The sequence below is a fragment of the Atta cephalotes genome (assembly GCF_000143395.1).
Source record: "Atta cephalotes unplaced genomic scaffold scaffold00002, whole genome shotgun sequence".
In the NCBI taxonomy this organism is placed as follows: Eukaryota; Metazoa; Arthropoda; class Insecta; order Hymenoptera; family Formicidae; genus Atta; species Atta cephalotes.
In genome coordinates, this window is record NW_012130066.1 from 1,602,299 (window position 1) to 1,614,332 (window position 12,034).

Consider the following 12,034-nt stretch of genomic DNA (forward strand, 5'->3'; position numbering starts at 1 on the left):
TATATATATATATATATATATATATATATATATATATATGTGTGTGTTTACATTTTCACAAAAAAATTATCTTCTTTTTTTTCTGAAGAAGTATTCGTTTGTTAATAAAAGACATACCAAAATAAAAGATATACGAAAAATTTTATATACTTGGTATATATCCAATATACTCTAAATCGCCTTTTGATGATTAGAGGAAAGATCATCGAGGTACTCGTCAAGGTACTAATATAACTTTTATCTTAGAGCGAAAACATAAAAGATGGAAAATGTCAACTTTGAATAACAAAAATTTTCATTTTTTACATTTTTGTCCCAAGAAAATTATATAATCGGTATCCCCGATCGATATTTTGATGAATATGGAAGATATTGATACGGAAGTGATGACGAATGTTTCAATTTGGTCTTTTTTAGCATCACATGCTTCTCTATTTTTGCCATCTAATATTTGGAGCAACAAAAAAAGAATATGATTTTACAAACGTGTGAAATAATTAAATGAATTATTGTGAGCGATAATTGATTTCATTAATTAAAATGTTAAACATTGTATCAGTTTGATAAGGATCAATAACATTTACTTATTTAATAGTTTCAGCTTTTTAAAATTCTTGATTTGTTTAAGTCTTATTTTATAATCTAAAAAAATGTTTGTCCATTCTTTTAAGCAAACTTATAAAATATGATGTAGACAATTTATATTAAAAATAGAAGCTAAATACTATATTCTTAGTGTCGTCTTGATTCTGTTTTATTTAAAGATAGCTGTACAACAATTATTATCATAATTATAGCAAATTTTAGTCATGAATTATTTTTTCCGTTCGGTTACCGTAAGTAATACTGAAAGATAACCGAGTGAAGTTCTCACAATCTGAAATAAAATGACATTTGACAGAAAGTTCAACATACTTACATAACATATGCAATAACTAATCCATAGAATCAATGAATCAATTACTTTATTGATTAAGAAATCAATCAAGTTCAATGATTGCTCAATCAATCCTTTGCAATGTTTGTAATATTAGGAAAATATCATGATTAATTTATGAATGAATGGGTAAATCAATTGATCGATTGACTGATTTATTGATTTATCATAAATTGATTAATTTATTGATTGATTCATAAATTGATTCATTGACTTATTGAGTGATTCATCAATTGACTGATCGATTAATAAATCTATTAATTTATGAATTAATCACGAATTTTTCTACGATATTGCAGATATTACATGTCGGACAAAATAACTTGTAATTATTTATAAAATAATAATTATTTATATAATATTTTACCTTACTGAACATCTGTAAAGAAAATGTGCTGAATTTCCCAGCAGTTAAGCAAAGAGGTGTTGTTGATTTATGTATGATAAGTAGGAGATTTCTGGCTTCTTTTCCTGATATATTAAACCAGTTCGACTCGTATGCAGAGAATCCTATCTCAGTACTCTTAAATGTCATTAATTAATATTTAATAATTAGTCTAAATTTATACAATAATTTTAATGTATTATTATTTTCTATAGTAAATATATTTCTTCTCAATTTACTAGTCGATGAAAAAAGTAATATATTATTCTTTGAAGCAGTTATATTTTAATTTATAAGACGATAAAATAAAAAATGAAAGCTAATGATTAATAAATCATAAATAAGAAATTTATCAATCGAAAAATCAATTAATTTTGATTTTTTTATCATCTTACAAATTGAAATATAACGTACATATATTATATATGTAAGTTTAATATTTGCAATAAATAAAAATATAACATACATATATATGTATATTTAATATTTGCAATAAATTCTTATTCTACTATCTCAGCAAACAAACTCATATTATTTGTCGTCATTTTTATTCTTAGCGTCTTTAATGTCAAAATAACGTTAAAATAATGATAAATAATTTCATGTTTGTTGATATGTTGTACAAAGAAATGAAGAAAAGCAATATGTAATGTACATTCAGAGGTATCAAAGAGGCAGATTATCGCTGTGTCGTAATATTCATTAATAACGTCATTACTAACGTCATTAATAACGTTAGCAATGGATTACGACACAGCGATAACCTGCAAACCTTTTGACACTTCTGAAGAAAATATCCATGAAAGTACATTATGCACATATATTTATGCATCTTACTTGAACAAGCAGCATTTCACCGACGTAACAATAAATATACAAGTGAACTAGAATAAATCCTACGAAAATAATTAGAAAAATTAATTGAAAGGTCATCGATTCGTTTTCTTCTTCCTTTATTAATATCTAAAATGTTTCTGATTGTTATTACTTACATTTTCATATTTTCTGAATTATTGTGTTGCGCACAAATTTTTCCAATTAATTTTATACAAACAAACGTAATGTTAACAAAATGTTAATATTATTTTTAATTGATTAGAAAGAAAATAAATGTATAAACAATATTTAATAAAATGCTGTTCTCTGAGTCACTCACCGTAAAAACCTGGAACCCTTGAAAGCATAATTGAACAGTACAAAAAAGTATCTGTATTAGCATCATCATATTGAAGGAATCCTCGAGTGTTTTTGCAAACCTTGATATATATGATTAGTATTTTCATTTTTATCGATTTATTTTTATCGAGTTATGATACTATGATACGCTAAATATATTTTGTAAATTACATTTGTATAAACAATTTCTTGTTATAGATTATATTACATTAGACAAAATATTATAAATTTTTTAATAAAAGTTTTTTATTCGAACACAATGACATGGCAGATAATTATTTTTCAAGTTAAATTTCATTTTATTGAATTGATTTAAAAAAATTAAATTTGATTTTATTATGTGTATTCTATATAATTATGTGAATGGAGAAAAAAAATTAGAAAAAATTTATTAAAGATTATTTAAATAATTGGCTTATTAGAGCAGTAAAATGAAACGAACGTAAAATTTCTAAATGAAATCTGCAAACATGTTAATAATCATTGTGACTAGCAAGATACTTCTTGCATTGTGAGTAATAAATCAATAAAAATAAAACCAGACAATGCCCATGGATGCCCTATTCATAAAACTCTCGAAATTGTACATTACTAATTCGCAAACAGTCTTCTGCTGTTAAACGAAAATTTCCTGCTTTTCAGATTTTTTATTCGAATCTCTAGAGATGTGGAAATCGCATAAGGACTACAGTTGCTGGTGAGAAACTGGAGCACCCGGTCTACAACTTGTCGCCATGCGATTTCCACATCTTTGGAGACCTGTATCTCGAGTCTTTAATTTTTAACAAAAGTATCGGTCTTTATATCGTTGCGCAGATATTATACATAGTGAAAAAGCAGTCCAACGACAACGATACGAAACTGTCGTTTGAAGTTACAGAATCGAGTACTGATGAAGAATCTGAAATTTCCATCGGACGCAGCATGGATCAAGACTGTCTGTTTCGAGAAAAAAGCTCAAGAAATTTTACAAGCCTCGTCTCACATAGAAGAAGTGTTTTGCCAACTATGGTAATTGTTAACGTATTACTTCAGTTCAATATCTAAATTTTTTATCCGCTACATTTTATTTGACTGCTCTAATAACTTTAATATTAAACAATTTATTTACTGCAGTGGTATAAAGAAATGTATTTTTATACGTAAACTTATTTCATATGAGGCAATCTTGTGTTCTTTAGCAAATGAATAAAAGTTTTTCTTTCCATGAATTACAAACCAGTTTAAATGTTCATGTCTCATTACAATTTGTCTCAGTTCATTCTTGAACTTTTGAGACGTTTTTATTCCGTTCGGATCGTTAATGAGATTTTTGAGTCTCTCGCGCAAGTTTTCGAATTGGCCGCAGACGTGGAGTACTAACATGGAAATGAAACTGTCGCTACCGGTATAAGAAACCGTTGCGCTATAAGCAGATAGCATCTGGCATACGCAAATCAGTTCAAAAATCGGACTTCTAGTAATATCGAAAGGAAAATAAGCCGTATAAAGCATGGGACGAGCTGGATCACTAGATGAAAATCTGATGATCGTCGAGATTCTTAGAACGATATAAATTGTTACCATGGTCTGCGTTAATATTGTGCACCATATGGATATCTTTCTCACAAGTTTGGCATTTTTCAGCATAATTGTTCTTTCTTCAAATGTTTTTGGCGTATGCCAATCTTGATAGAAGAAGTTGACCAACAACTTTAAAACTTTAAACAAATATTACCTGTATATATTTTTTAATGAACATTTTATGTAAACAAGTCTATTTTATAATTTTATCACTACCCAAGCAGAACAACAAGTCATTATGGTATCAAAGTGATGTCAAAATGACTCTCAAATGATCATTAAAAATCCTTTTTCAATTATTTTCAATTCATTTTAATGTCATTTTGACGTTATCATGATTTGTTCTGCTTAGATAGATATTACGCTGACAATTTAGCATTTTGCCAAATTATGTCTTTATTGGACATAATCATGCGAAATGCCGAGACGAAATTGTTGTACGAAAATTACAAAAGATATTTAAGAATATAGATTAGAGAAAAATAATAATATATCATCTTGTTACTGTCATTATGTCGTTGTTTCATAAACATAGAAATTAGATGCAATTGTTAAATAGCTGATTAGTATTGGATTGTCCGGAAAGTTCGTGCCGACTAACCTATATAATTTAATAAATGTATACTAAAATTTAAATCTTCTATGTTTCAATTTTCCTTCAACATCGGCACGAACCAATTTCCGGACAACCCAATATTTATAAAAATTAAAGCTTTAAAATGTTAAATTTATAATAGATAATTCTATTATTCAAAAAATTAATTTTCTTGCCATTTGTAATTTCTTTGTTTTTTATACCTTTCCTTTTACGCCAGATGGTGAATGCTTTCATAAAAGAATTCGCAACTGGGATATTAGCAGTCGCCAGGTTTTCGGTCATCATATCCGCGTTACCCCAAATGAATACCAAATTCGTCGATTGCGGTATACACATAAAGCCTAGCATGAAGAAACTAGCTATCATGAAGCGACATCGAGATAGTCTGCTTTTTTGTTTAGGATTTTGTAATGGATCGGGCCAGATGCCGACGAGACTCAAATTGAATCGATTCCATCCGATTGCGAAATTCAAATCTATACAGATCGAATTTTGCTTCAAAAATCAACGAAGGAAGAAATTCGATCATTATTCGATACTGTTAATGTGCTAAAAGTATACATTGGGAAGACATCGAGGCGATTTATAAAATAATTTTGCTTCCAAAATATACAATTACAAAAAAAGGATACATTCCAAGCAGAACATAAAATCATCATGATGGCATCAAAATGGCGTCAAAATGATTCTAAAATGATTATTAAAAGTCACTTTTCGATTCGTCAATCACGATTCATTTTAATGTCAAAATGATGTTATTGCGATCTGTTGTTTTACTTAGAATATTTCTTAATTATTTTAAACACTCAACAATTAGCAGCGCACCACGTTTCACAAATATACGTGTAACAAGTTTTTTAAACGGCTTTGCATTCCCTTCTCTATCTCTTGTGAGATTTAGATAGGAATATATCTAGATAACGGTTTTATTATCTGTTTTTCACGTGAGCACATATGCATTTCTATCCATGCATACCTCGATCAGCATCCATCGATACTTATACGGATGTCAACGATGCAACGACTGAAATATTTTTACGATCGACTTTTTTCTATCCCTTCCCTAAAGATCACGCATGCTCCGATGCAGAAAGTGATCTACCCTCCATAAAAGACACTAAAGTCAAGCCAGAATAAGTTGCTACTTCGTATTGAACATTTAACGATACTTGCGAATCGATTTAAATAAAAATTTATTGCAGTTGGTTGACAAAATATATGAGTTTTAGTTATATAGATACTGCTAATGTGTTCGATGATCAAGAACTATTATTTAATTATTTAATAGAGGTATGTATTATTGCAATATTATAAAATTGATAATTTTTGTCCTTTAAATGAAGGAAGTAAATAGTTCGACAATTAATAGTCGAATAATAATTTGACATGTTGCGCAAAAATGTGTATTTTTTCAATTTGAAAAGTGTTGCAGGCAGTGCATATAAACCTGTTCATTTCATTATATAAAAATCGATATCGTAGTGATAACGAAATCGTTATTATTTCTTTAGTATTATTTTCTTTAATCTCTTACTGCTAACAATGCCGATAGATATCCCATTGATGTTTTCAGAACCTAAACAGAATATAAAATACAAATAAAATAAACGATTTTATATAATTACGATTTTATATAAACGTATATAATATATGAAATATCTATATAAAATATATTATGTAAAAATGTAATATAAATGTAAAATAAAACAGAATAATAAAAAATAATTTAATTTGATTTAATAATAATAGAAAGGAATGTTTCTATTGAAACACAAATTAATATAGAATCAAGTCGCGTACAAACAAAATAATATATTTTCTTCTTCTAAATATATCTTACTGTTCCGAACATTTCTAACGAAAATATTCCAAATTTTCCAATCGTCAATCTAAGGGGAATCCTAGATCGATATACAATGAACATTAAGTCTTTTGCGTCTTTCGGTGGTATGTCATACCACTTGCATTCATACACGCCATATGTCATTTTGGTGCTCTGAAAATTACAAAGTTTCACACGGTTTTCTTTTCGCACAGTGAATTGATCATAAATATTTTAAGAACTTTTTCATTTTTTATTATGAAGTTTCATACAATTAAACTCAAAACCTTTCACGGTGTATAAAATGTTTACTTTATTTAAAAAATAAAAGTAAATTTTTGCCTTTTATGTATATTTGATAATTTATTAACTCTCTCGAACACACGATTCGATCGCATTATCTCACCTCGGTCATTAGTCTTTCAGCTGAGTAGCAGTATGCATACATATTTGTTAACAGAACAACAAAATAAAATGACAAAAAAGTCATTTTAATAACAGGCACTTTCATATTATCTGTTATTATCTGGAAATATTATTTTAATTGTTGTAATAAAGCAATGCAAATCTAATATAATATATTGTGTTGTGAACACAATATATTAAGTTATATAATAAAATATTATTTCCAGAAAATAGGGAATAAAACAATTATATAACATTATGTAATAGTTCGTATAATTATATAGAATTATACAGTTTTCCAAAATTTAAAATATTATAGTAACAAAGTTCTTCAAAACTTTAGTAAAAAAGTTATTTTAAACAGTAATTTTTGAAATAATAAAAGTTTAGATATGGCCAATTACATACTACGTTTAGACGGCCATCTGTTTTTAAGTTGCGCGTGCGATAATTTAATAAGAGCTAATTTGAGCTGAATGCTAATTTCAGCACGCTCTCTAATAATATTCATAGATGACTATTTAAACTATGTAATTTGTAATTGGCTGTTTTTAAACCGTTATATCTCAGAAACTATTGCTTAAAATAAAAATTTATAAATAACTTCTTTATTTAATTTTTCGAAAACTTTCTTGCCATAATATTTTGAGTCAGAAATTTTGGGACATTCTGTATACAATTATATAAACATTGTATTCTGTGTTTGCAGGGATTAATGGATTTAATCTACATTTAGTTCTTTGATTTTGTTTTCGAAAAAACGCAAGAAGAAATGTATATATATGTATAAGTGATCTTACTTACTGTGAAAACTTGAAAAGTTATGGCACATATCTGAAAAGTAGCAGCTAATACATGCATAAATAATAATGGACTGTAGCAGCCGTCGATGATTTTCGCGTTCCTTGAAAATGTATACTCATTCATTATATGTTAACTTATAACTTGGATCTCAATATACAAATCTTTAAAAAGATTTAACTTGTTTTTTTTATTATTTTTATTATTTTTTTATTATTTATATGTAGAATTTATATCTTGAATCTATCCTAATTTATAATTTAATGTAATATTATTTATTATTGTTATAATTGTTTATCATTTTTTAAATCAATTTTATTTATTTTTAAATCTAATAGTTTATTTTTAAATCTAAGTCCAATTTTTTTCTTGTTCTTAAAAATAGGATATATTTTCCAAAAAACATTGATTAATAAATCTTTTTATTAATATCTTGTGAATATTTTTTTTGTATGATATGAGAGAGATAAGTGTTAGACATTATTTAAAAATTTTTTTCTTAAAAATGATCTCTTATTAAGGAATGATTATAAATTCATAGTATTAAATAATGGAAATATCATGCGCGCGCCGGATAATATCTGACGTACCTGATAAGATGATTATGTCGTACAGCGATCGCAGCTAAACCTTCTCTAAATCTCGAAGAAGATATAGATTTGCTGACTAATTCATTGATCAGATTGTTCAGCGTTGTCCGTAAATTTATCAGTTGCGCGCACACTTGTAGTACGAGCATCGAAACAAAGCTGTCAATGGTATAATTAGCGAGAATTGAATATGCTCCTCCGGATAATTGAATAAAATAGGTAATTTCGTAGAATGGACTGCTTTGAAGATTTCCTATTCGGTAGACGAGGTTCCTTTGAGACTGGTTTATAGTTTTAAAGAATTTCAGTAAATGCAAAGAAAGATAAAATGTAGTCAAGCACGCCGCGGACAAACAACATCTATAGGATAAACTTCTGCCACGTCTTGAAATCTTTAACATAGTATTTCGTTCCCAGTCGCTCGTAGAAGTTATCCAATCGGTCATGATAGATGCCATCAGCGGCCGAAGTGCTTCTAAATTAATACAATATATTAATATAAGCATAAATTACAGATGCAAGAATTCTTTATAAGAAGATTATCGAACAGTCCGAGCATTTTGTGCTTAAATAAGAGGAATACAACTTTATTATTTATCATAAACGATAAAAATAAATCTCTTTGATATTTATGACAAGATATATTTGTGAAAAATGAACTTACTTTCGCCATGATACCAGGTAACAATCAATTTGCTCACTCCCATTAAGCTAAAAGTCGCCGAGACAAAATTTTCCAGTATCCGAGACAGGTTACCCCAAGCACGAAGCACATTCATTATCTGAGGACCTGATACGTAAAAGCTCACAGTACACGTAACAATAATGAATCTTATACTTGGCCGGCGAAATTCACTTAAAGGGATATGTGGATCGGGCCATATGCCAAATATCCATAACCATTGGCGAGTCAGGGTAAACGCGTAATTCAAATCTAATAAATCAAATTTTAAAAGAAATATTATTGCTTAATTTTAAATTAGATATCGATTTGTTATAGTATTTTCTAACATTTTTTTATAAGAATAATTATTACAAGTAATTATTCTTACTAGTGAATTTAGAAGCTATTTAAATTTTTATATTTTCCGTAATTATATCGTAGGAGAATACAACACTTCTTTTATATTACTATAGAACTTCTTTCTATAGAATTTGTCATATCTATAGATTTTAGCAAACACTGCTCTATTGCATATAATAACACGTATTAAAGCAGTAAATAATAAAATAAATAATTGTACTAATGTAAAGTGATTCTATTAAAACAAAATTAAAATTTTTTAATAATAATGTTTCTTCAACATTACACTATTTTTATATATATTTGCTTCACAAATTTGTCTTTAAAATCGCTTTGCACAAAATTTTATATTATTATTGCAATAAATAGTTGTTGCTTTGATTACATTTCGATTTTTACTACTTTTCTTTGTTATATTAAAGAGAAATAAAGGATGATTTGTGCACAGCTAATTGTTGTTATTGTATGCATCAACTTTAAAATCATTGTAATTCTACATGTCGAAAACAAATGTATCAGCATATAAAATTTTATTTCTTCATTCACACAAACATTCGTGGAATATAAAATTTTATTAGGAAAATCTGTAGACTCTGTCTGTAATGAATCTGTGATGTTTTTTTGCAAATTGTTGCAATAAATTATTACATAAATCAAATATTTTTTTTCTTTAATAAACAATTATTTGTTTCAAAAATATTAATATTAATTTTTACTTTTTTATTAAATTTATAAATAAATATTTAATACATAATGTAATTAAATGGCTTATAGAATACAGTTATCTTAAAAGAAGAAATATTGTTTTGTTTATGAAATAAAAACAAAAAATAAAATATATAGTATATACTAGCATTTGACTAGAAGAAAATGAAGAAAATGAAGAAAAGTAGCTATAAATATAATTATCGATGTATATAATAATATTCTTAATATGAAATTATATGGTTATATATTATAAGTTTTTCTTTAATTTTACACAAACATAACATTCAGTAATTCAACAAAAATTAACTTTTTTAGAAAATTTATAAAATTCAAATCAAAATAATATTTTGAGTTATTTTATGATATTTGAGATTTAAGTTTTTATTAATTCACGATAAAATTCATGATAAAAAACTTGATTTTTATATTATATTATATCATATAAGTATTTTATATGATGCAATTCTGTTTTTAATAGAATATCGCGATGCAAATATTTTTGCCTTTTTTCGAAACATTCTACCTTTGTTAACATTCATTGATGTTCACGGCACAAAAATTATCGTTTGACTGAATCGTTCTTCACGATTATATCAAACCATTATGATTTTGCGCTTGCTCAGTACACAAAGGATTCAACCGCTACCATCTGTGAGTACTTCTGTAAACCCTTTCGGATCAACAGTCAATAATAACAAGCATGTAATTCTTACATTATTGATAATAGTCGAATATATCATAAATATTATTTTTTTAGATACAATCATATTAATCATATTAATTAAAAAGTTAAGATACGATATTACTTTTTAAATAAATAATTCATGTCATTTATTTAAAAATGTGTATTTATGCGAAAAAAGTATATCACAGGTAATATAACACATATAAATACGTCAATATAATTAACGTTTAAAAAATATATGAAAAATATTAATAATTGGATATACACAATTACTTTAGTATTACTTTCTCTAATTTATTATTGTGCCGGAAATGTAGGAGTCTTATTAATGTTTTCTTTATTTGTATGAAATATAAATAAAGAATAAATTCTTATGTTTTCACATAGACATTAATAACAATATTATTATATATAATTATATATAATATCATTAGATGTATAACAAAAAATAAAATAATATTCAGCGTACAAATTTAAAGAGATACTTTGTTTTATAGAAGATTTTTTTCTTCATTGATATTCTTTTATTTAAAAAATTTCTAACAAATAAACGCTGAATTTTCCAATCGCTAATCGATAGATAGATTGAAATATAATAAGCATTAATGACAATTTTCAGAACGTACTTATAACGATGTTAGCGCGTTTTTATTTAACATACAGTTTATATTCAACAGTTTGTTATTAACAGAAAATAATACTTTTTTTTTTAAATCCGATAGTTGTTAATAACATTTCACTGTACTGCAACATTTATTGGTACTTTAATACGATAACGAAAATACATATTAGATACATATTAGATACACATTAAAATTTTAAAATTAATATTCAATATATTTAATAAATATTTAATTTTTTGTTTTATAAACTATATAGAAAACGAAAAAATTAATTCACTTACCGTAAAAACTTGAAAAATTTCACAATTTAAATAAAAGTTAGCCAGTTAACATGTGCACAAATGACACTGTGCTAAAACAACATTCTTCGTATTGAAAATTTATGCATTTCTCTTTCTTATTTATTATCCATTTATTTTAAAGGTTCATATTTTAAATAAGATTTAATTTAAGATTTTTTATGTCAGTTGATATCTGACTTTTTTAATTTAGCGTATTCATATAAGTCTAACAATTTGAAATTTTGTGAGTCTTCAAAATCATATATAATAAAAAATTAGGATATTACATATCCTACACTGAGAAAAAAATATAGTTAATTTTAATAAATACTTAGTTCAATACTGCCAATTAAACATTTACTTACAGTAAGTAAATATTTGTTCAATAAAAAAAATGATTGTTAAATCAAATTAACATTTCTTGTATCAAACAAAT

At 26.2% G+C, this 12,034-nt stretch overlaps 2 protein-coding genes across 2 annotated transcripts in view; both read right to left on the reverse strand.

The window, feature by feature from the left end:
* Positions 1-732: 732 nt before the first annotated feature.
* On the reverse strand, positions 733-5,651 carry LOC105622707 (odorant receptor 13a-like). Its single transcript, XM_012204123.1, has 7 exons — positions 5,636-5,651; positions 4,860-5,135; positions 3,718-4,198; positions 2,479-2,578; positions 2,160-2,285; positions 1,305-1,460; positions 733-768 (listed from the first exon to the last, which is right to left on the reverse strand). Exons 1-7 carry the CDS (start codon positions 5,649-5,651, stop codon positions 733-735), a joined length of 1,191 nt encoding a protein of 396 aa, XP_012059513.1.
* Positions 5,652-6,181: 530 nt separating this feature from the next.
* The window catches only part of LOC105622718, an 8,297-nt gene continuing 2,444 nt past the window's right edge, over positions 6,182-12,034 (reverse strand). The window contains exons 3-7 of the mRNA XM_012204134.1: positions 8,942-9,211; positions 8,278-8,749; positions 7,691-7,790; positions 6,500-6,655; positions 6,182-6,235 (exon numbers count right to left, since the gene is read on the reverse strand). Coding sequence (XP_012059524.1) covers positions 6,182-6,235; positions 6,500-6,655; positions 7,691-7,790; positions 8,278-8,749; positions 8,942-9,211 — 1,052 coding nt within the window. The remainder of the gene's footprint in view (positions 6,236-6,499; positions 6,656-7,690; positions 7,791-8,277; positions 8,750-8,941; positions 9,212-12,034) is intronic.